This window comes from Gobius niger, assembly GCF_951799975.1.
Source record: "Gobius niger genome assembly, chromosome: 2".
Lineage (NCBI taxonomy): Eukaryota > Metazoa > Chordata > Actinopteri > Gobiiformes > Gobiidae > Gobius > Gobius niger.
In genome coordinates, this window is record NC_136853.1 from 16,461,860 (window position 1) to 16,488,169 (window position 26,310).

Below are 26,310 nucleotides of genomic sequence, written 5' to 3' on the forward strand. Positions count from 1 at the left end.
GAGGTTTTTGTTTCCTTTTTTGAAGCATAGAAACATTCTCAGTCACATTTTGAAAGATAATAATAGTACTGGGGGAAAAAATGAAGTTCTTACATAGTGACAAGACTGAGTTTATGATGCAAGTCTATACAACACTTTGAATAACACACTGACACTGTTGTTTGATATCTAACACCCTCCAGCTCTGGCAATTCTATATTACGGGCACAATATCATAACAAAACAAATTCTTCACCCCATTAAAAGTTGAACATATCAACAAATGTCTCACTTTCAAGACTCTTTTTTTAATCAGCCATTCAACATCAAAATATGTTATACATTTCTGTTCCACCCCAAGCCCAGTTTGTCCCTTTGATCACAACACACGTTCGCCATAGAGAAGCACATATATATCAGTCAATCAGCATCCTCTGTGGTAAAAAAAGCAGTGACGTCCACTCACCTGCACCTGCATGAAGGAACCCCGGTAGAAGCAGCACGCAGCGGCGGACAGCGCGCTCCACAGACTACACCTCTCCGTCATCTTGCACCCACAAATATCTCCCCTGTAATGAATTCTCCTCCTCCAGTCACTTCAATCGCTCCCTACTCGCCTTTGACTAAGCTTGACCCAGCCCTGCGTTCCCCTCTTCCCTTCCCTGCCTGACTCCGTGTGTGGCAACCTTCTTTCACATAGTGCCACCACTGATGCGCCGCAACCTATAGTCTTAAAGCTACACCGCTGGCATGAATTATCCCCGCAGCTCCGGGGCGCGCTAACAGTTGGGTCCGATAAGAAGTGGCGGTGATGATCTTCCGGCGGCTCTTGACATCTCCTCTCCTGCTTTTCCCCCCCTCTCAGCCCGCAAACCGGCTTCTGTCGCGCGCTCTCGCTCTCTCTCTCTCTCACCACCGCCGCACTTGCTGCACTTCACGCGGCTGCTACAGGGATTACCTCATTGCTTGCTGATGAAAGGAGGAGAGTGAGTGGGTGGGGAGGGGGAGGAGGCGGTCCAAAGGGGGAGAGAGAGAGTGAGAGAGAGAGAGAGAGAGAGAGAGAGAGGCGTGGGGGGGATGTGAAAGGGGGGGTTGGAATGCTAGAAGGATTCACACAGAGAGAGAGAGAGAGAGAGCCACAGAAGACCCCACCCACCAAAATCCCCCGCTACTCCAATTCTATGCCGAGACAATGCTGACATATTGGGGTGGTGGGGGTGAAGCATGGACTTAGGGGAGGTGATTTTTTGAAAGATGAAATGAATGAGGGAGAGTGGGCAGAAAGGGGAGGGGAGTTTGGACTCGCACCTTCAAAGAGGGTGCCCCTATAACCCTGCTGCACCCTTCCCTTCCCATCAACTAACAATCACTAAATGTTAAAAAACCACTGTCGTATCATAGCACTTGGGGTGGCACAAATTTCATAAAGCATTTCCAGGGAAGCCACGCTCCTTATTGTGTGTGTATGTGTGTGTGTGTGTGTGTGTGTGTGTGTAGCGGAGATAATGATGTGTTTTTTGGAAAAAGCCACGCGGTCTGCAGCGAGACAGCTCATTAGCGAGGCAGGTGCTTCACAGCGAACGCACACCGGATTTGTGTGGCCATTCCCATACGGACACACACACACACACACACACGCAAACACACACACACACACACACACACACACACGCACACACACATACCAGCAGGGGAGAAAGGCCAGGGTGAGGTGGATTGGGGTGGGGGGGGTTGTCGTCTCCAGAGGCTTGACAGTGACATCACAGGGGACGCTTCACCATGGCAACACCACCATCCTAAAAAAATCTGACACTGCAAATAAAAGTGAGGGTCCGCACCAGAGAGGCATGAGGCAAAAAAAAATAAAAAAAATAATAAGAAAACAGGGGAAGGGGAGAATACAGCGAGAAAAAAATATACCTGATTTGTTTAGTATTTGAGTTCCTCTGCCAATGAAGCAGGATGTTGTAATGGACATTGTACTGAAAGAAAAAAGTGCTTTAAAAAAGAGCTAAACACAGTACTGTTGTTAGAGCTGTATGTTAATAAAAAAATTCTGCCAACAAATCTTTATGGACTATTGCAGTACTTACACCTTGTTATTGTGAGAATGATTTGCATTAGGTATGAAAAAGGCGTTCGATATATACAGTGTTTATCTTCTTCTGTAAAATGTCAACTCAATATGGAGAAATGGACTTCGAGTGTCATAGAAATGAGATTTACTTCCAGGAAACACGAAAAGGTTACTTGAGACTTTTCCTCTCACACATGCCCCCACACAGACAGTAACATATAGTTAGGCCGCACAATAAAATGCAAAATGATCATTATAGCAATAGGAGAAGCCACAATATTGGAAAAGTATAATATCGTTATCCCAATACTTAAAACAGTTCACAATGCCTTTATCTCCACCCAAGGAACCTCTTCTCATTCATTGATGGTTGAACAAAGTGAATTTAAAATCTGCTAAAATAAATATCGCTTTTATTCCTAATCTCGCTCAGTCCCGTCATGTCTGCTGGTGCTCTTGGGTAGAAAGTGGTCTGATAAGGAGAAGGGATTCATTAGGTCCAGCGCCTCCTGTTATTATAATCTGGGAGCATCCTGTGTGGGATTAGACCGATTATACAGTTGGGACACATCTAATCTCATAAGAGGGGGCTCCTTCACCACCAAATCCACACCAAAACTATCGCACCACAGCGCAGCGAGGGTACATCTGGAGCTACCGTGCACACATGCATCCCCCCCCCCCAAATTGTATGCTCTGGAAAACACATGTGACACAATGATGGATGCCCAAATAAAGAAATAGATACAACCAGGGTGACAAAGATGGCTAGGGTCAGAACGTGTAATTTCACTTATTTAGGGTGGGGGTTGGGATGGAATGGAAAATTTGCACAATGGGGAAAATTTGAGGGGAACAAAGTATTTTCTGCTCAGTGATTTGGTTTGAAAACTCTGGTTTGGGTAGATTTTAGCCCCGGTCTAATCTGAAATCTGATTTAGCTCTACATATTTCAGTTCATAGTTCAGTCAGCCTCATTCATCCTGTGTCCAGTGTCCACTTTGTTTCCCTTCCTTTTTTATTTCTCCTGTAGTGAATTTCTTCCACTCGGTGCTCCATCAGATGCAGCCCCTTCCCCAACCCGTGTCGCCTGCACCTCTCCTGTGTCATTGCTGCCCTAACTCTCGCGGCTAACCTTTCATCCATCTTCAAACACTCCACCCACCCGTCTCCTACAGCCATCCCTCCACTTTCCCCCCTTTTCTATCTGCACATCTCCCGTTGGCTCAGAGGCGGTCTTTAGTTAAATATTAATTAGTGCGCCCCATCCCGCCGAGCTGATAGGCCCACACAATGGAGGATCGGCGAGTGTGCCTGGGAGCGTCCCGTTAATGAAAGACGTGTGTGAAGGGCAAGGGATAAGAGGGAGATGCGCTGCAGGCTGCATAGTCCAAATGGTATGTGCACACAAGTCTTTATGGATGTGTGCAAAAACAAAGAGTATGGCCTCCGCTGGGGGTTTGGAGAGGGCACACTAATGATCTGACCGATTGTGATCGCGGAGAAGAGCCCTTTTTCAACAATGGGTTAATCCATATCGAACCAGGAGATATGTTTCAAAGTCTCTTTGATGCAAGGATGACAGCGAAAATTGTGCTTTCACAAGATTGTGGGACTATGTTCATTGGATATTTGTATGTTAAGGTGTTTATTGCACATTTTCAAATCTTAAAACTAGTTTATTGACCTTGAAATTACTACATGGCTTTCAGTCATGGGACTTTTGTTGCTATGGTGGCCATTTTGGATAACAAAGTAGAATTATGCAGTACTACAACATGTAACAATATCTCTACTCAGGATATAAATGAGAGGTAACTGATTGACAGTGGCATTTTGTGTTATCATGTAATCATTGCTCAAGAGCCCCATAGAGCGCACGCACATTTATGTGAAGAAACCAGTAAGTCAGTGTTTAAGCAGCTCAAAACGCTAGCATGCTACCGGTTAGCATTTAGTTTCAACACGATAAGCCTCTCCAAGAGAAAGCCCTGAACACTCCAAACATCTAGCCTGGATACAACATGTGAGCGAGGTCAGAGCTGAGCTGTTACTGTAGAATTTCCTCAGTGTTCATAGATGTGAGCCACACATGTGTTTATCGTGTTGAAACCATTGCAGCTAAATGCTAACCGGTAGCATGCTAATGTCTTGAGCAGCTTAAACACTGACTCAGACCCTGTTGACATGACAAATTATAAAAATCACAGAGAAAGGTTTTCTGTTACCTCTTTGATGTGTTCATTTAGTCTTCAGAGTGAAGCAGATCTTTAGTAAATCCTGCTGTAGCGCGACAGACAGAGCTGCTACGTCTGTTATCTTCTGGAGCAATGATTAAAGTACATAAACATGCCACTGTCAATCAGTTGTCTTTCATTTTCAGTAGATAGTTTTACATGTTGTAGTACTACATAATTCTGCTTCGGAACTGTCATCGGCTATGTATAGGCTATCAGTTAATATAAATTATAATAATATTTATAATAATAATAATAATAATAATAATATATATATATATATATATATATATATATATATATATATATATATATATATATATATATATATATATATATATATATAATATATTAATAATATTATTATATATATAATAGCGGAAGAAAATGGATGGATGGACAATAATATAACATTTTTGACGTTTTCATTTGGATATCATGTCACCAATCTAAAGAAGTTTCTGTTTTTCTATAACATCTCCTGTGCAATGACAAATCCTTCCGTTACTGTAGTAAAATGACAGCAACTTGCACAAGTGTGTTGCTGTGGAAACGACACAGATGCTTATGGTGCAAATAATGTGGAGTGAAAGACCATTGTTGTGGGATCAATGTGCTACTTCTCATTGTGGACCTCCTGGGTGTGCTTCTCAGTGGCCTGATGCACACAGACAGCTGCGCTTGACCTTGAAAGCAATGTGCAGGTATAGCAAGTGCAACACGCAAAAAGCACAATACAATTCTGAAGGACACACAAGAAACCGAACATACTGCATGATCACTAAATGGCATTTCAAATAGTATTGCAAAGCTTCATTGTATACACAAGGCTTTTATACTTATAAAACATTCTTCAGTCAATCTTAAGATTTTTTTCAAGTTCTAGCTGCTTATTACTTCAACTGCTCATTTTTAGTGGGTTAAATACAGACACTGACATTCACACAATCTTCTTAACCTGACCCGCCTGAACCGAGCACATGTTTCCCAGTTCAGCTGAACCCAAATCTAAAAGCATCTTGACTAGAGAGTGTGACACCTCATTTGAAAGCTAAGACCTACAAAAGTGTTGTTGCTGTGATATTGTCACTCTTTTTTGTTGTGTTTCTGTTGTTTTGGTGACTACATCATTTTTGTTGTTGCTTTTGTCATGTTTTCGTCATTTCATGTTGCTTTTTTGTTGTTTTTTGCCATTTTTTGGCCATTTTGTGTTGCTTGTCATTTCTATGTTGCTTTTCAGGCAAGTTTCTCACGCTTTTTTTGTCACATTTTTGTTGCGCTTCCATCCTCGTTTCCATCGCTGTTTTGATGCTTGTTTTTAAGTTTTTAGACTTGGGTAAAGCCGAACTGGAGAAAATGCGCTGGTTAAGGAGGGGTTTCAGAGGTTAATAACAAATAACAACAGTTTTAGAGTGTTTTTTGCACACTTAAAGACACAGTGCATTGCAATATTCGTTCACGCCGCACTTTGTGGTTGTAATCTACTACTGTAGCCATGGCCATCAGCCCCTTTGATCAACATCGACCGCACTCACACACACCACCTTCACACAGGAAGTGAGAAAAGTGTCTCAAGGACAATGACAACAACTGTTCCAAGGACGATCGCAAACTGCTGAGCACCCACTCGACCCACTTGTTCTTTAATAAGAGAAATGTACCTCCCAATCAACCCTTTGTTTGTTTTTGTAAAATGCCTACAAAATAAAGCTTGTTCTGTTTTTATTCTAACTGTAACTCACTAACATCTTCATTCAAGTATGCTCATTCTTTTTATCTGATCCCACACACATTTTCTATTATACTCCACCACTGCCAGAACAGCACTCACGGCTATGACTTATAAAAAACTAAAATCTTAATTACAAGGGCAACCAGGCAATTTACATAAGCGTTTGTGACTGTGCTGACTGTCAGCAATATGAGTTACAAATGAGAGTGAGGCTGAGATACGGTATAAAGAGGCCAGAAAGCAGCTGCTCCAACTGCTGACTGTACCAGCAGAAAATACCACATTTATTTACAGGCTCAAATGACTCTTTTTCAACAGGGGCCACCCAAAAAATTTAATATGAGGTGTATTCTGGAAGAAATCAGAAGGACTATCACCGATAAATGTCTCGTACATAATTTGATAGAGAGATTACTGCTGACTACTGAGAAAGAAAAAACATCTTACAGGTACAAGTTCCAAAAGAGTTATGTTTTGGATGAAGTATTTTTGCCAGAGTAACATTTCTTAATCTGGATGAAGAAAACAAATTTACTTAGATTAATATTATCTTAGTGATATCTAAACAAGGACGAGCCTGTAGCCTACACAGATGTCAAAGGATGCTATTTGAACAAAGTAACTATTGAGAACTAACATCACTTCCTTTAATACAAACATTGCACTTGCTGAAATTGCACAAACAATAAACCGAGCAGCAAACAAACAATACGTAACAATTTCAACAGTTACAATAGATTTGACAAACGAACACCAAGCCAGGATTACAAAACGACTGGTTAGTTGACTAGACAGAAAACACAGCACTTCAGCAAAATGCATTCCAAAAAGAAAAACAAAGAGTACGCTTTGGTTGATGATGAGGATGTTCATCCTTTTAACTCGTCTACAGACATGAATTAGGTTTTTCAGTGGGGACGGGTGCAGTAAAGCATAATGCAACATCCATGTAAAGATTGCTACTTGTAAAGTTGCTACTTGTTTTGATAGATGGTGATCTCAGATGAGGGAAGGACTATGGGTAGGTACGAGAGTAGAAGAAGATTCAGAGAGAATGGTGAAACGTAAGGAAAAATACAGGCAACTTACACTTGAACAGGTTTTGGTTAGCGGTAGTTCTCATAGTAAGACTGTTGGATCATGGTGGAGGATCAAGGAAGCAGACAGGTATTAGACCTAAAAAAGCCGTTGACAAGCATGCTAAAAATGCTAACCCCTAGCGTCCGGCTGCGCCTTTCATCACAGTGCATACGACAGAGAAGGAGTTTCTTTGCTTCTCTCTCGAGTGTGCTTCTGTTTTAAGGAAACCACTGTTCAGATTTTTGATGTGTCACTAAAGAAAAAAATATTAGCGTCAAAGAAACTGTTCTGCTTCATTACAAAAAGCTTGTTTTCTCAGCTTTTTAATCAGAAACCAGCATTTTGGGTGATTTCACCTATTTTCTACGGACGATTACTAAAGAATGGAAAGAAGTGCAAACAAACTCTTTTTTTAGATGAAAGAAGAGTCTAATCTTTCTTTTGGTTGGTTTGGTGTTGACATAGAACCTAGTACAAACATTTTCTGTGGGTCTTGAAAATTCAGTCAAAATCCTGAAAAACCTCTGGCAGTAGGGAGCTCTCTGATTTGAAAATGGCTGGGGGTCAATGAGTTAACTTGTTATAAAAAAAAAAAACGATTATTAAGGATGCCCTCCTGCTTCTCCATCCGGAGCCATCTCACGAAACAAAGCAGACTTGCATTATTTCAGGCCGCTCCACATTTCATGTACCGTGGCTCATGCTTTTGCCTGACATAAAAACAAACAGCGCTGTGTGATGATGTCATCAGGCCGCGCTGCTGAGTTTACTTGCGCAGGTGTGAGGGCTGGCCAGCAGGGGGCAGGTGTGAAACAGAGACCTCCCCTTAATCGAGGCACACTTGAAATCATTTGTACTTTTATGACTGTTCAGAAAACAGGAAAATATTCGGCAGTTTTTTTTTATTAATAAATAAATAAAATAAAGATGGACTTTTTTTTAAAGGCAACAAATAATCGTTGAATAATCGTGACTTCAATTATGACTAAAACAATCGTGATTATTATTTTTTCGTTGTTTAAGCAGCCCTAAGCAGCGATACTGAAACATCTCTTTTTTTACGGTTCATGCCTTACCCTGAACATCGCAGGCCATGTGGTGATGACTTTCAGGGGTGCTTTTGAGACTCTTTATAACCCCCTCCCCTCTCATTTACAGTGGCACGGCATTAATTCAAGGCACTGTAATTGTCACACACACATGGGCGCGCACACACTCCCGCAGGGCAGCGCTCAGATTTAATCAGGCGGCACTAACAAAGACACTTTCATTTCAGATTTTGGAAATTCAAACCGCGCGCATAATCAAAAACTCGGTAATGCATATAGATTCACAGCTGAGATTTTCTTCTGATGTTTTTTTTTTTTTAATGTGTTTTGCTTTTCCCGTTTTGGACCTGCTTCACCCCACCGCCCCCCCCTCCGCCCAGACCCCTCCCCTTAATCAAACGCTAAAATGGGACAGGAGACAAAGCCAGGCTGAACTGCAGGCTAAAATCAAAGGCACACAATCATTTTGAAGAGAGAGCCACCGCCAGACACCACTCAAAGTAGATTTTGACTAGGGCGGCATGATTTTACTTTTAATTAGCGCAATGCAAAGCCAGCAGTTATTGAGGCATAATAAGTCTGACATCAGTGGTCTTTTATTATCATTATGAAAAACCTTGTAGTTTACACATCTACAGACATGTTCTGAATATTCATGTGAGTCGTGTACTGGTTCAATAGTTCACATTTCAGTCTTGAAAAAGTTCAAATGGAATCAGCTTTTGTGTTTCGTCTTAAATTTGTACCTTTTCCGATATGTTACGGAAAGCGAGATGAAAATAGTCCGAAAGTGCTCGTTTCTGATATATTTCTGGGTTTCTTTTGTTCATCCAGCTGTCAGACATAATTGAAATGTGGGCACGTGTGTTTGCAAGCACATGTCACGAGGCACGAGCCAAGCGGGCAGAGGTGAGGGGGGGTCACTGGTGTGGTCTGTCCCATTATGAGACGGTGCGCACGCCGAGGCCCGCTCCTGATTTAAACATCAGCTGTCATAAATGTTTCAGGGAGATGGAGAGATGGCTGCCAGCGTCTGAGGGAGGAGAAGTGAAGGGGTTGGGGGGGGGGCATAGAGGAGGGGAGGGCCTGTGGTTGTTGTGCTGGGACAGAGATGCAAAGTGGACAAATGAGAGCATGAGGAAAATGTTAGCAAAATATGGATAAAGAAATGAATGAATGAGAAGTCCCATGTTGTGATCCCTTGATTCTATATTATTATTCTATTTATTATTATGGTGTGCAATGTGCAAATCATCCACTAGGAGTTGCTGCAGCACCCTCAGCACCCTGGGTTCCCATGGCCTTGATCTAGAAAAAACTGGACCGTTAATAAAAAAAGATTTCATTTTATCTGTGTTGTCAGTTTAGTTTGTTGGTTTGTGTTATTGTGACAGCCCTAGACACAAACAGTTATTTGTTATTCACATATTCTTTGTTTGGTGTGAAGAAATTGCCATTATTCTAACTACATCCAGCTACTGCAGGCAAAGAAAAACCTGAATATTCAAATTTAGATATGACATATGCAAGCACATATCAGTTCCAGTTCCATTCTTTTGGAGATTTCATTTCAATGCAAAGCTACAGTAGTGGAGTTCACTGCACACGGTTAGATTTCTAAATCTGTTGTGAAGGGAGGCATACAGGGATTCGACTGAAGTCAATTTGTTATGGCCACGGGAGACGGTTGTATTTGTTTTACAAAAGAATTACGGGTCAGGGTCATAGGAGAAGCCTTTTACCGTCTGCCTCTGATGTATAATCAATAGCACAACAGTTTCTAAGCGCACAGTGGACTTAAGGCCTTCCTGTTTATTCAACAATACATGCATCCTGCTCTACTACTGTCTCACTTCCTGAATAGAGATGGCAAAAGTAAAAAATGATTATACATGCACATTAACCCCTTAACGCCTATTGGCGTAAATCGGCAACATACCTCTTCTTGCCAGACTGTGGCTAAAATAACGCACGTTTTCCCTTGATACCTGTTTGCGCACATCCATGCCGTACCTAGGAACGTTTTGCAAGCACTAGTTTCTCGTAGGACCGGTCAGAGAAGGAACCACAAGCGGGTCATGGTAGCTATTTAGCGGAAATAGCATTTCTGCAAATCGAGGCAGCAACTTTGATGAAATCTTCAAATGTAAATTGAGTTGTGCTAAAATAAAATTATGCAGCAGCTCCTTGTTTCCATCTTTAGATTATTGATTGGAATGAACTTCGTGTGATGGATTTTTTTTTTGTTATTTGAAGATTTAGGTACGTTGCCAATCGGCAACATCAGGCCATAAAGGAAAACTGCAGTAGCTCCATCTGGTGGCCACAGTGACCGCATTTTAGTAGTATTTAGATGTATTACAGTGCTAAAACGTTTTTTAGAACATGCCATTTTAGTGAAATTCTATAATCATTGTAACAATAACATACAAAGATATAAAAAAAAAAGTTAGCCCTTTTTTTACACAGAACAAAATGAAACCGTTGGTGTTGTTTGCAAAGCGACCACAAGGTGGACCTACTGGACCACAAACAAGAGTTCCACGTCCGAAAATAATGTGCAATTATAATATAATTTGCAAATAAGTAATGGTAAATAGAGGTATCTGATGTACAATGTATTATAAAACCTCAGGAAAGGGAGCAAAATATGATAATTAGTCATAAAAATTGTAGATATTTTGTAGATAAATTGTCTGCACCTTTATAAAGTGCTTTTTTTTCACCTCCCTACATCAGGTGATGAAAGCAGCAGCAGCAGGGAAGGCACTGATGACAGGAACAGCAGTAATGAAGATGTTACTGAACATCCTGATGCCCTTCCTGTTACCAGTGCTGCTGCTGCAGGACGGCATCAGCTGCTCAAAATCAACACTTTGCAAGAATTTAGTGAAAAGCGTTCGCTCTGTTTACTGTTCTAATATCCTAACCTGAATACACAAGTGTTCAGTGTATCTTACAGTGCATTTACATTTGTAATAATTGTGAATAAATACATTTTGTCATTTTCATACATTTACAACTTTTGCCTGTTGTTGCCGAATTACAACATACCCAAAATTGCACTTATGCCTGTTGTTGCCGATTGGCAACATACCTAAAACTATATCTATACTATGTGCGACATAAAAATTTACAATCTCCACTTAATTTAGCATCAGCTTGAAAGCAAAAACACTGATAATAAATTTTTTTATATAATGGGAAATTAGTTCAGGCGTTAAGGGGTTAACTCCAATAATGAAGGAAAGTGCAGCAGGATGATCGCAACAGAAAATTTAGCTTGATGCAGTGGCGCCACCTATTGGAACTAATACGAACAGCTCACTGGTTCACAGTGCTTACGCGAGAAATGTCCAAGTCAAAATTCAATTAACTAAATGGCATATTACAGTAAATGCAAAGTGAGGGGATAACAGTTGTGGGCGGGGGCTAATTATCCAACGCAATTATGTCTGAAAGCCCACATTAAACATCTCATTCAGAAGGAGATCAAAGAAGGGTCAGGCTGCTGTAAACCATGGTTATCGGTATCTCAGGCAGAAAATGACTCACTCATTTACATATAGGAGGAATAATGGAGTCAAATCTGCCTCCTTGTGTCGTTGGCAGAACATATACCTAGTAAATGGTTGATCATCGGGAGAGGAATATGGATAGAGCAAAAACTGAAACGCCCTTCTACTTCGACACAAACACGAGTGGGAAAAGATCCTGGGAATGTACAGTAACTTTGTGAAGACATTCCCATTCAGTAGTTTTGAGAGCGTACAGCTTGATTTCAGCTTCACAATATCTTATATAAAAAGATTCAAGTATCCTTCATTTGTCCCAGAAATCTGTCTTGAACACAAAGGATGCCGCACAACAACTATACAAAATATACATAGACATACATAGACATAACCCTATATAGTTACCAATATGTTTCAATTAAGGAAGCAGTGTAAATACTTTAATTAGAGTCTGCCCTGAAATCAGTTGCAATGTCTTACTCCCTTCAACCTGAATGAGAACTGAGCGCACCACCACGACAACAACATGGTGAAAGAAAATGTCTGCTCAATACCAAATACTCCAATATTGTTTTTTGCTGGAAGTACAGTCTTTTTTGGGCTCTGCAACAGAGTTTAATTATATCATGTGAAGTGTGTTAATTAAAATATAATACCATGCTATACCATTGTAGTACTACTGTTAACTACTGTTCAAAATCAAAGGGCTAAAATAGGCTAGTGACTGAAAAACTTTCGCAGTGCTAAACATCTTAACCCCCACCTGAACCGAGCACATTTTCTCCAGTTTGGCTTTACCCAAATCTAACAGTTTCTTGAAAAAAGAGCGTCAATATAGCAACAAAAATGTGGATGAAAATTCCACAAAAGAGCGAAAAAACGTGATAAAAACGCAACAATAATACAACAAAAACTGACTAAAGAGCAACAAAAAGGTGACAAACACGTGACAAAAATGTAGCAAAACCACGACAAAAAAGCAATATAAAAAACGATGAAAAAGCAACAAAAACACATCAAAAAATGACGAAAGCACAAGAGGTTCTGTTTTGGCAACGTTGGAAAATAAAAGAGAAACTGAACTCACCTGAACATATTCTGGCTGAGCTTCAATGGACTTCATGTGGCTACAACAAAGACAGACAAACCCAGTCATTATTGGATTCAGATACAATACATGGTTAAACATTGCAGTAACAGGTGCAGTACACATTACACCGGCACTGTTTTCCCACGGTCCACATGCCAGCAGTCTTTCCACAACCCTGATATGATATATCCCAGTGAGCATTAAGTTTAACTCTCTCGGGCTCCATAACTCCACTCGTGATGGATACAAATCACATGTTAAAGCCCCCTTGTGGACGGTCTGAGCGCTGTACTACACACTGGGTACGGTTTGCATTACAGAACGAGAGAGAGCTAAAAGGAGCGGGCAATTACACACCAGGACAAGTTTTAACATCAATCGGTACAGCTCCCCAAAGTGTGATCGTCTCTGCGGGCCGGGGGCAAAGCTGTGTCTCTCGTGAGTGCGGAGAGACAGCAGATCAAAGTGTCCGATTGTGGAATCAGCTGTGAATGTTAATCGGTCCCATGGTGGAGCAACTACAGAACGCCTTTTTTTTTTTAAGCTGCCTGCAACCAACTGAGCTGAACTGGATGTGGTCAAAGTGGGAAGCCAATGTCGAAACAATGCCGATTTCAAAATGCGATGTGCAGTAAACTCTGGTGGCCCTTTATGCCTCATTTGCATAGTTTTTGTGCAATCCGTGTGTGCAAAAATGTATAATGCATTTGTATACAGAATAGAATGACTATATTATTGCCTATCTATGTTCTCAACTGGGCCGTTGTCATGACCCGCCATAATCCTAGGATGACAAGCCAAATAAGGACTACATTTTCTCATATATCATGTAGAATACTGTGTTTTCCCAACAAATTAGTCTTGAATAAACATTAAACGGACATTTAAAGCGATCATTTTTACATATTCTGATGTTTCTATACTTTAAAGAGGGGGTATTATGCTTTTTTCAGCCACATAGCACCAGTCTATAGGACACTACAATGATGACGAAACCTTCTGTTGGTCTGTCAATGCAGTAAATTAGAATAACTGCCTTGTATAAAATTGCTCTTTCAAAATGGCGTTAGCAAATGACTTGAAATAGGCCTCTGTCTCTTTAAGAACCTCTGACCCTTTCCGACACGCCCCCTCCACACGCTGTCTGTGGCATCACAACAACACTCCGCTCGACAAATATGATCCATTGTGTTCTCCAGTGAACAAACATCAGTCAGAACAATAGTTGGGATAGAAGATTAGTGTGGCTTAGCTGCGAGTCACGAATAACCCTTTTTTGTTTCCTGTAGCGCCTCTTGTGTTGCCTCCTCTGTGCTGCACGTGTGGGGGGCTCCTGGTGCCTATTCAGTGTTTCAGAAGAAGAAATGTGTAGGTCTCACATATCTTTAGCTCATAAACTAGCTGTTGGTTTACTTAAAAAAATATAATCTGGGCCCTTTGTGGCTAGTACGGACTCGCAGTGAAAAAAATTTACACATAAAACCCATGTGTAAAAGTATCCAAACAATGCAGAACACAGAAACTCCAAATGCAGTTCACAGAAAAAGGCTTGAAAAAAAACGCTGCTGTAGCCTACCTAGAGAGAGGGATTGTGCTGCTTGTTTACGTGTCGCCATGTATATGTTTTTTTTTACTAAGGCCTGTATGCTTCTACAGATCTCAGTTCAGAGCCACTGGTGAAGTTTAAATATAAAATAAAAAACACTTGAAAAAGAATGGGGCTTTTAGATGTCCCATCTCGGACTGACCCTGCACCACGAAGCTGCATTTCCCACGGTCCAGTTAATGCGCAGATCCACAGTCACACAAACACCCTGGTGATGCCACTGTGCCAGCTTTAGTTCCGTCTTTATAAAAAATCTACATCGGCTTGACATAGAAAAATACAAAGAGTGAATCCAACAGAAACGACACATAGACACAAACCTACCTGTGCGTTCCTCATGGGGCAAAAATGATCAGCTATGCAAAATATCATCATTCAGTCTATTACAGTTAGAGTTGTATTTTACCAGCAGCATCAAATCAACAGCCTTATCTAATCAACACAACTGCCGTAGAAATGTCTTGTCTTACCTCACGCTCATCAGACAATTTTTCAACCTTTAAATGACACAGACTCCACACAGACTGTGCGCAAACTCCAATGGCAATCTCCAATAAAAACTTTTGAGCGCGGCGAAACTAGACCAAGGTGTCGCGGAGCAGCACAAGAGCGCCCCCGTCTGTACCTAAGGGGCAATGACCGACTGCAAACTTTATAATGGCTGACTGACGGAGTCAAGTTGCACGTGCTTTCAAAAAATGTTGAGGAGAGTACGCAAGTAAGTGTAAGTGATTACGCGTGATCTAGAACTAGTCAATCCAAGTTTATCGGTAAAACAATAGAAATAAAGAAAAGAAAAAGATTTGTAGGCATACCTGTCATGTTTTTGCTCAGACAAGGTGGCAGTCGCTAGATCCTTGTCCTCCTTTGTAATTACAGACAGGCAACTCGATCTTGGAGATGTTGTAGCTTTGCAATCTATTTGTCCTTGTTTCTCATCATTTGTTGCTTGGCCAGGGTCTGGCGGGACGTCTTCGCATGGGCCACTAGGGGGAGACAAATCCTCTGGCACAGACTCAGTGGAGTCTTGTTGGAGGATTGTGTTTTGTCCTGTTTCCTCATGCGGAGCGAAAGGATTAGGTTGGGATTCTGGACTTGGTTTAGCTCCAGGTCTGCTTTCCAATCTGGCCCGGCTGAGACAGTGGTCTTGGCCCCCCACAGAACGCTGGCTTTGATTCCTGCCCAGGTTGCACGAGTCTTTGGTCTTTTTGGGGCACTCTGGGGCAAACAGAAGACGAACAATGGGAAGTTACTTTTCCTTAAAGATTTGTATTTTGTACAAAACAATTGCGTTAGACACATTCACAGAAAAGCATTACGGTTTAGATGATTTTAATTGATGATGCGGTTACCTTACAGACGGAAGTTTGCATCAACCCTTCTTGACCCTCTCTATGACTGTAGGTTTCCTTAAAGTGCTCCAGTTACTACTACCACTACAGCATGTGCCATCGGCCAGGGTGAATGAGATAATGAGATATAAGTGATTTGTCTCAGGTGCACTGTGGAGTGGGTTAGACTGTTTTTAATGCAGGCTAGATGATACCATAGAAATGCACTAGCCTTGCACTAGCCTAGCGCCACGAAGCTCTTCAAATATAAGAACAGCATGAATTTAAGAAAAGAATATCTCCAGAAATCAACAACACTCTGGATAACTAGGACATGATGCCCTATGCCAAAAATCCTGAAATATCCCTTTAAATGCAAAAAAAAACAATGGAGACTTCACTCATGTCAAAAACAGCATGGTTTCAAAGAAAGTTATTTTTTCTAAAGATAGATATCACCCAGTGATAACTGTATAAATGAATTAAACTTTATTGTCCCTTTTGGGGAAGTTGTGTTCTGGGCACATAGTGCAGACAAAGACAAAGAAACAACAGTTGGTGCCAAACTTGATGAAATTGATTATACAGTGCAGACTTGTACAAATAAAAAACATTTAAAGAGCAAAAAAAAAACATCATCCAACTGTGGGCAGACAGCTCATGTGCGGAACCAAGGGGATATTAAAGGATATTGTTTAAAACATTCTGGTGCTTTCCTTTTGATTCGGACAGGCTCCTTAATCGAGGCCTACAGCTTCACTCGAAGCCTGAGGTCACCTGGGCAAAACCATAAAGTTGTAACTCAGGGAGGTCAATCACTCAATGCTATTGTGCCTCGAAAGGCTGAGACTTTATGGATGAGTCCAGTGGTGGCATTCGAGTTCAAACTGCATTGTACTGTATGTGTACTTTGAAATTTTTACATGTTTTATTATTGTGAAGCAGTTTGTGTCGGTCGTCTGAGATGGACAGAGCGTTGCTGATGAGACTCACCACTGCTGTGTGTCCGCAAACTTGATCAAATCAAATTGTTTGCATAGCAGTTGCCTCAAAAGGCTGCAACAATGTTACTAATTACAAACAGGAGCAGTTTGGAAACCACAATGACACAGACATTAAACAATGAAACAGACAAACACACAGATGTCAATGTTGTCCAGCTTTTCCCTGTATTTGTAGATTCTATGTGTAAAATAGTACAGTATAAATTACAGTAGCTATAAAACTGAGCTATTGTTGAAATATCAATGAATTACTGTAGCTTTTTACTGAGCACAAACCTTCTTTGGTCTTGTTCTTCTTCTTCCGGAGCAGGCGTGGCAGAGTGCCCAAGTGACTGTAGCCCTTCGTGGACCTTACGTAGCTAGCTGTTCGTGGGCGCATGGCTTCCAGGTCATCTACAGTGTGCCCTGGCCCTGTGTTCGATGGTTCGACTCCATCAGGGGACGCACTGCACCCTGCAGGCCTCGACTTGGACTCAGACTTATCCGTGGAGCGACGGAAGGGAAGGTTGGTGATGCTCCCAAACCACTTGAAAGCTGAGGACAAGGGAGAACGTTATTTGCAAGACAGGCAATCTTGAACCTTTGGAATAAATTGTACTTCTCGCACATTACTTGTTGCTCCTACTTGAGTAATATCATTTTACTGTCAATACTTACAAAGGTTTAATTATTTGTGAAAAAGGTGTAAAGCAGGGGTGCCCGAACGCAGCCTGGGGCCAAATATGGCGCTCGGACCAATGTTGAATTATTAATTCCATCCATCCATCCATCCATCCATTTTCTTCCGCTTTATCCGGGGCCGGGTCGCGGGGGCAGCAGTCTCAGCAGAGATGCCCAAACTTCCCGATCCACACACACCTCCTCCAGCTGTTCTGGGAGGACCCCGAGGCGACACCAGGCCAGCTCGGAGACATAGTCCCACCACCGTGTCCTGGGCCTTCCACGAGGCCTTGTCCCACTAGGACATGCCTGGGACACCTCCCGCGGGAGGCGACCAGGAGGCATCCGAAACAGATGCCCGAGCCACCTCAGCTGGCTCCTTTCGACGTGAAGGAGCAGCGACTCTACTCCGAGCTCCTCCCGGGTAACTGAGCTCCTCACCCGATCTCGGAGGGTGCGCCCAGCCACCCTGCGAAGGAAACTCATTTCGGCCGCTTGTATTCGCGATCCTGTCCTTTCGGTCATGACCCAAATCTCATGACCATAGGTGAGGGTGGGAACGTAGATCGATCGGTAAACCGAGAGCTTTGCCCTCCGACTCAGCTCCCTCTTCACCACGACAGACCGATACAGCGACCGCATCACTGCTGACGCCGCACCGATCCGTCTATCGATCTCACGCTCCATCCGTCCCCCACTCGTGAACAAGACCCCGAGATACTTGAACTCCTCCACTTGAGGCAAGGACTCCCCACCGACCCGAAGAGGGGAAGCCACCTTTTTCCGGTGGAGAACCATGGCCTCGGATTTGGAGGTGCTGATCCTCATCCCGGCCGCTACACACTCGGCTGCAAACCGCCCCAGTGCGTGCTGAAGGTCCTGGTTCGTTGAAGCCATCAGAACAACATCGTCCGCAAACAGCAGAGATGAGACTCTGAGGCTCCCAAACCGGACACCCTCCGGCCCCTGGCTGCGCCTAGAAATTCTGTCCATAAAAGTAATGAACAGAACCGGTGACAAAGGGCAGCCCTGGCGGAGACCAACACGCACCGGGAACAGGTCTGACTTACTGCCGGCAATGCGAACCAAGCTCCTGCTGCGGTCATACAGGGTAACGGACAGCCCTTAGCAGAGGGCCCCGGACCCCATACTCCCGGAGCACCCCCCACAGGGCACCACGAGGGACGCGGTCGAACGCTTTCTCCAGATCCACAAAACACATGTGGACTGGTTGGGCGAACTCCCACGAACCCTCGAGTACCCGATGGAGGGTATAGAGTTGGTCCAGTGTGCCACGACCAGGACGAAAACCGCATTGTTCCTCCTGGATCCGAGGTTCAACTATCGGCCGGATCCTCCTCTCCAGCACCCCGGAATAGACCTTACCGGGGAGGCTAAGGAGGGTGATTCCTCTGTAATTGGAACACACCCTCCGATCCCCCTTTTTAAAGAGAGGGACCACCACCCCGGTCTGCCAATCCAGGGGCACTGTCCCCGACCGCCACGCGATGTTGCAGAGACGTGTCAGCCAAGACAGTCCTACAACATCCAGAGACTTAAGGTACTCAGGGCGAATCTCATCCACCCCCGGAGCCTTGCCACCAAGGAGCTTTCTCACCACCTTGGTGACTTCAGCCCCGGTGATGGGCGAGCCCACCTCCGAGTCCCCAGCCTCTGCTTCCTCATTGGAAGACGTGACGACGGGATTGAGGAGGTCCTCGAAGTACTCCTTCCATCGCCCGACGACATCCCCAGTCGAGGTCAGCAGCCCCCCACCCGCACTGTAAACAGTGTCGGTGAAGCACCGCTTCCCCCTCCTGAGGCGCCGGATGGTTTGCCAGAATCTCTTCGAGGCCGACCGATAGTCTTCCTCCATGGCCTCCCCGAACTCCTCCCAGACCCGAGTTTTAGCCTCCGCGACCGCACGAGCTGCAGCACGCTTGGCCTGCCGGTACCTCTCAGCTGCCTCAGGAGTCCCACAAGCCAACAAGGCCAGGTAGGACTCCTTCTTCAGCTTGACGGCATCCCTTACTTCCGGGTGCCACCACCGGGTTCGGGGATTGCCGCCGCGACAGGCACCAGAGACCTTACGGCCACAACTACGAGCAGCCGCATCGACAATGGAGGAGGAGAACAGAGTCCACTCTGACTCCATGTCCCCCGCCTCCCCCGGAATCCGGGTGAAGCTCTTCCGGAGGTGGGAGTTGAAGACCCCACTGACAGAGGGATCCACCAGACGTTCCCAGCAGACCCTCACAACACGCTTGGGCCTGCCAGGTCTGACCGGCTTCCTCCCCTGCCAGCGGATCCAGCTGGGGTGAATGTGGTGTGTGAGTGAGTGGTGGTGGTCGGAGGGGCCGATGGCGCAGACTGGTTGCCTCGCTTCCGTCAGTTTACCCCAGGGCAGCTGTGGCTACAACAGTAGCTTATCACCACCGAGTATGGAGTGAATGAATAATGACGACAATGTAGCGCTTTGAGAAACTTGTTAATACAGGCTTGTAAAGCGCATTACAAGTGTAAGGCATTATTATTATTATTAGCTCACCACCAGGTGGTGATCAGTTGACAGCTCCGCCCCTCTCTTCACCCGAGTGTCCGAGACACGCGGCCGGAGGTCAGACGACACAACTACAAAGTCAATCATCGACCTCCTGCCTAGGGTGTCCTGGTGCCACGTGCACTTATGGACACCCTTGTGCTCGAACATGGTGTTCGTTATGGACAAACTGTGACTAGCACAGAAGTCCAATAACAGAACACCACTCGGGTTCAGATCGGGGAGGCCGTTCTTCCCAATCACCCCCTCCCAGGTCTCACTGTCGTTACCCACGTGGGCGTTGAAGTCCCCCAGCAGAACAATGGAGTCCCCAGTCGGAGCACCATTTATTAATTCCACATGATGAAAACTTAAAAACAATATTTACTCATGACACAGAGCTCGCATTCAAGTTGAGAGCCTTTTAGGTTAGAAGAATGTGAGATTTAGTTTAACTTCAAACCTCCTCCTGACCACTGATATGTGGCCCTCCATATACACTTGAATATGTGGCCCTCGATGAGGAAAGTTTGGACACCCAAATGTAAAGTTTGTGTGTCTTCATTTTTGTTTAAAGGTACACTGTGTAACATTTTGGATTAAACTGTTGCCAGCAATACAAAACATGCTCTTAAGGACCAGCTAAACGCATTTTTTGCAGTGGATAATCAAAGAATGGATTTGGATGAGAACATAACCTATTATAATATTTATTGACTAGGTTCGGGAGCAGGACTACGCCTCAACCGATCACACTTTGCACACCAACCACTCTTGCTTTCACCTAACCACGCCTCTAATTACTCACGAGCCATTATATACCAAGCCAAGCCTCGACATCTCAGTTTGTTTGAAACTGTCGACCCCACCCTCCCTCCCTTCATGTCTCTACCATTCCAGCAATGATTCTCCTGCTTAGAAGGGGGGGGGGGGGTCCCGAAGAGCTGGGTTCATCCGAGACGGAGCTCCCACCCACAGTCTCGCCCAGTTTCACTCCACACTAGAACCTTGTGAATAAAATCTTAATTGCACATTGTTGTGATGTGGTCCTGGCTAGTGAATTGTAAAATGAATGCTTGCATTTCATTTTAATTATTTTGTGAAATGTTGCGCAGTGTGGCTTTAAAAAACGGCATTCTTAAACCCATCACACATCTGTATGATGTATTCTATGGACTTATCAGAACTTTAGCATTATTTTATGTTTACTCTATGAGAAAGATCCACAACGAATGCATAATTCAGACGTTTCTGCTCAGTTACTCTGTATTTTCGACAATAACTGTTTTACTCTTACTTGAGGAGTTATTTCGGTGCCAGTTTTGCTTCCGCTTAACTGTAATTATTTCAAAGTAATGTTATTCGTCAGTAAATCTCCCTGCTCTTTAGCCTTGACAATAGCAACAACATAATAGAGAAGAAAATATAACAAAGTGAGGCTTTTACATTTAAAAGTTGCTTTGAAATGCTCCAGAATGTGTTTGTATTGCTTTGCAGAATGACTTAATCAAATTAGTTAATGAACGTATGAGTTGGTAAAGACGGAGACTGAGGTAGTTAAGTAGCAGTAGTACCAAACATCTAGTTACTTATACATAAAAAGATAACACATAAAGCAAAACAATGCACATGATTAAAAGAATTACTTACAGAACTTGCGCAGGCTCATTTTGTGAAAGAACTTTGTGCTTTGTGAAGCTGCTGAAACCCAGTGCTGCAGGTATACACACTGGTACTCTTAACATCTGACAGAAGTGAGAGCAGCTACAGCTGGGCCGCGCCACTTCCTGTCACTGACATGATGAACACTACTAGCAGGAAATGAAAAGATGAGATGACAAGAGCTGTCAGAGACGAACCATCACTATAGAGAAGTCAGGGGCCATGTTTAGACAACAGAAACAAGAGTGAAGTGTGAAGTGTGATGTGACACCCAGGGGACCACAGACATTACTAATATATACCAAAAAAAACTTATGTCAAATGTTGCAAAAAGTAAAAGTATTAAGACTCTCCCTCTAAAATGTTGAGATTTGCAAGTTAAAGTGATCGTGTAAAAATGACTTGTACCCTGCTGTTAAGGCTGAACATCATCACCATTAGCAGTAATGGTGATGATGGTGATTCACAAACTTACTACTGTGACACTACATGAAAATTCATTAGCGTTTATTCCACTATTCTCCAGCCTTTGAGACCAGTCCGTGGGAGATTTACACAACTCAACTTAACTTTCTTGGATTTTCTTCAAACTTGGCACCATTGATCTTGATACACAACATTTTAAAGCAAAAGAGTAAAATTTGAGGCATGTTTACTTTTTTTGATGTTTGAAGAAAAATGAAATTTAGGGGGTTGAAATGGAGGGCGTGGCCAACAAATTTACATTTTTGTACTTCTTCTAAATGACGAAAGGAAATGAAAGAAAATATGGAAGTAATATGGTGAATCAAGAAACCACCACTGAGTATTCATATTGCTGCCAGTCACATTAAAAAAAGAAAAAAAAAAAAGTTAGTTAGTTAGTTTGTTTTTATTTGTTTTGTGGCATAAACTGGATCCATTACTTTTGGTAATTTATCAAATCACCATGTCATTTTAAAGGAACAGGCCACCGGTTTTACATACTGAGATATAGCTTAGACGAGTTGATGCGCACCTGTCTGGTCTTTGTGCGTGCACTCAGTCACGCAAATGTTGGTAGCATATTAGGAGCACTTCGACTTCACTGAGCAGACGTCGAAGTGCTCTTTGGAGCTATACCTATACTAGGAGAGGCTAAATGCTACCAACATTTGCGTGACTGAGCGCACGCACAAAGACCAGACAGGTACACATCAACTCGTCTAAGCTAAGATATCTCAGCATGTAAAAATGGTGGCCTATTCATGAAAAAACAACATTTATGAATACAAATATTATTTTAAAGTTTTATGACAGCAGTGTAAAGCATTGATATACATTTGTACGAAGCATTCCCAATGTACTCTTTTGTTAAACAAGGCACAATAGTCAATGCACTGCTGCTGGTGGTGACTAATATATTATTTTAAGATCTACTTTACATATTTTATTCTAAATAGTTCCCCAGAGACACATGCACAAAAATTACTATTCATATTTCCCCTTTGTATTGCATAGATAAAGTCAACATATTTCTGTTGCCTCAATGAAAAGGTGCATATTTGCAATAATGCAATAATATTTGCAATGCATCATGTAAATGCTATGAGAGACTTGGACGATAAGGTCAGTTTTATAGTGAGTGTACAGTGAGTCAACGTGAGGTGTGACAGAAGTGCAGTAAACAGTCCATGTAAATGAGCTCAAAGTGCTGTAAGACTGAAATACCAATGCAGATAAGGCTGGACTTCCACCACAAAGCATCTGATCTGCAACAATAGCTTTCCGGTTATTTGTGCCTCTCATAAACACAGTAGATGACGATTCTCCTCACTGCTGGTGAACATAACAAGTTTATCAATGATAAAAATAGTACACAGTGTGGATGGTGTTTCGTTGTTGTTTTTTTGCGTTTCCTTCACCTTTTGGGTGTTTTAGCGAAGATGACTTGCCTCTTCCTGTTCACATATTGTACCACATATGAAACTCCCACCTAAGAATACCCGTGACTTTGGTCAGCATTATAAGTGTGCTATACAAGTTGAGACCATTATACAGAAAATAAGAATGTGGCAATAAGCAGAAAAGATGTGTTGTACTTAGTTTTGCTATTGTGAAATATAGTCAAAATCTGTAATCTGTAAGTCTAAAGTAATTGTACTTAGTTACTACTGCTGTTACTGGGACTGTCTGTTTGCTTATGTTGCAAGTTCTCATCATGTGTCACATCATGCAGCTGACACCTCCACAACCACCTTTTCTTATGCACAGTATATGGCATATGGTCTTAATATATGTTTGGAAGAATCAAGAGGTTTGATTGATGTTACAGTGTAAATAATAATCAATGCTTTAGAATAAATGGCACTGATATATTTGGGATTGCTCCAGTTTAATTCGTTTGGGGAGAGAATAAACTTCTGTCATGGTATTCCACACTGTGACTTTTTACTTACCCATCTACTGGCACTTTTTTTCTTTTGCTTGCACTCTTGACACTGGCTCTTTGGTTAATACAAAGCTCTGCAGATCGTATTATTCAAAACAATGGCCAGCCTTTATGTTATAATTGAATCAGAGTGAAAAGATGTATAGGGAGCAATACCTGTTCAATAGGCTGTACTCTTCTGTTTTATCTGGACACTAGATGTCCTTCAGTCGAGGCTGTCATCAGAAGCTATTAGCTGCCATAGCCACTGGGAGCCTTTTGTGAGTGTGCTTTAATTTTACCTTGATGAAAAACAAGCCTTTAATAATTCAGCTCTGTTCCTCTCCCACACAATGACAAATATGGGTCTTTTTTACCCAAGGCCATGTAGTCTGAGAGGAGGATATTTCTGCACCTAAATACTATTAAAATACATTTCCACAGAAATATCATGTAATGTGATGATTATGATTTATGTATATCTACTTTGACTTACATATTGGCATATACTGTAGCATTATTTACCACCCTCACTGTTTGTATGGTGCTTCCTCATATTGTGTGATATTTTTATATTGTACATTATATATGATATTTGACCCGTCCTTCAGCCGATCCCTTCAACCCGAACAGGAGCAGTGGGCGACCTCAGTGCAGCGCCCGAGCCAGAATCTAGATCAGGATGAACTAGCTGGAGGTTTTATCGTGCATACTCTAAACAGAAGGGGAAATTGGACTTAAAGAAACCTGCGCTGACACAGGGAGAACATGCGTCCAATCAGAAAGGCCACACCTGGGAGTCAAACCTAGGACCATGCGGCCACATCACCCGGCAGTTTGAAATCCTGCTATTTGTTCTCCTGCTTCTGAAACATTAGTTATGTTGTCAGTTCAAATCCTGTAGTAAAAATACAAGCCTGTGTCACATGCGCTACAATGTATATTCATATTTATAAAGCGTGGTATTTATATCAACTGCTATAGGAGAAATTACAAATAATTCAAGTAGGTCCGAAAACTCCCTGAACTCATAGCAAGGACAGAGTTAGAGTTGCTCACTTTCATTTGCTGCTCTCTGGAGACGAGGTCATACGGAGGACGGGTCACTGGCATTGTAACATTTGCCTCCATACATGTTCCCTCTCTGATGGTTTGGCCCCTTCTATTTATAGCTACAACATTATGATGTGTGGTCCAGGTCCTTCACTGCCCTTCTCTGTTTCTGCCTTTATTTGTTGTGTAGTGTCCAAAGTAGCTGCAGCGAACACGATCATAAATTGTGCAGAAGGGGTGACATTGACGAGACAGAGTTTCAGTTTGTCTTGTTGTTGTCCAATCCTGTTATTTTGTACTTTTGTGAAAAATGTAGATTTAGTGGGAGTTAAAGCTGCAATGAAATACTTATTGTGCAAGTAATTGAGGCTGTGAACTAGTAGCTCTATTCTGTGTGTGATAATTGAACATTATAATAATGCAAATCACTATTATTAATTATTATTGAACATTTAATGATGCACATACTTTTTTTCCTTTTATGTTTGTATTGCATTTTGTTTTTCTTCATGTAGCTACTAAAGGGTACCATTCAGCTTTTTAGACTTTTTAGGCTTTACAAAGAAATTATGTCAATATATGGATTTTAAAAGCTTGGATTATTCAAAAAATATCCGTCATTTTTCTCTTTTGTTTTCATTGTCTCCGGGTTGCTAATGAAATAGATTTAGACTAGGATTTGGATCAACAAAGTATACTGTGCTGTCTTTGTAAAGAAATTAGGTTTTTTGCATTTGACTCCTCCTCCAATACCGCTGAGGCATTTGTGTGAGCATGTTTCTGGTTGATGGGGAAAACCGGAGCTCTCGTCCTAAATCTACAGGGAAAACATGCCAAAATTCCCACAGAAAAGCCTGCACAGTCCAGGATGAGCGTATAAGAGGATTTTGCCAATACAAGGACCTCCACTATTATATGGTTATATCGCACATAATGAGATAAATTGAACCAGAATTTAAGTTATAAAATATTAATTGAGATGTGTGTATTCAAAAAAACACTATATGACCTTTATTGCACGAAACTATAGGCCTATATAAAACAAGATCATGAGGGCTTTGATGTAATATTTGAAACATACAGTAGGGGGCGCCATAGACTCGTGTATCAACACTAAAGCTTTTCTGACAATAGTTTATTGAAGGATCAAAGAGAGTCATTAATTCATTAATTGGTGGCTCATTACACTGTGACAGGGTCTTATGTACGCGCCATTACCTCAAACACTTACTCTGTTCGGAGGAGCTTCTTAGTGTCTGTGGGATTTGTGCCGGACTGGAGTTTATTATATAATATTCAACAATTTA

General features: G+C 42.4%; 1 protein-coding gene across 2 annotated transcripts in view; it reads right to left on the bottom strand.

Moving 5' to 3' along the window:
- sh2d3ca (SH2 domain containing 3Ca) overlaps window positions 1-21,654 on the bottom strand; it is a 76,368-nt gene extending 54,714 nt beyond the window's left edge. Inside the window, exons 1-4 of one of the 2 annotated variants that reach the window (XM_079582586.1) lie at window positions 21,550-21,654; window positions 16,977-17,234; window positions 15,181-15,583; window positions 12,757-12,796 (exon numbers count right to left, since the gene is read on the bottom strand). In XM_079582586.1, the coding sequence (XP_079438712.1) occupies window positions 12,757-12,796; window positions 15,181-15,583; window positions 16,977-17,234; window positions 21,550-21,568 (720 nt within the window). In that variant the 5' untranslated portion in view covers window positions 21,569-21,654. Of the gene's footprint in view, window positions 1-445; window positions 535-12,756; window positions 12,797-15,180; window positions 15,584-16,976; window positions 17,235-21,549 lie in introns of those variants that run through there. The other variant, XM_079582587.1, reaches the window with a different exon arrangement.
- Between the last annotated feature and the right edge of the window lie 4,656 nt (window positions 21,655-26,310).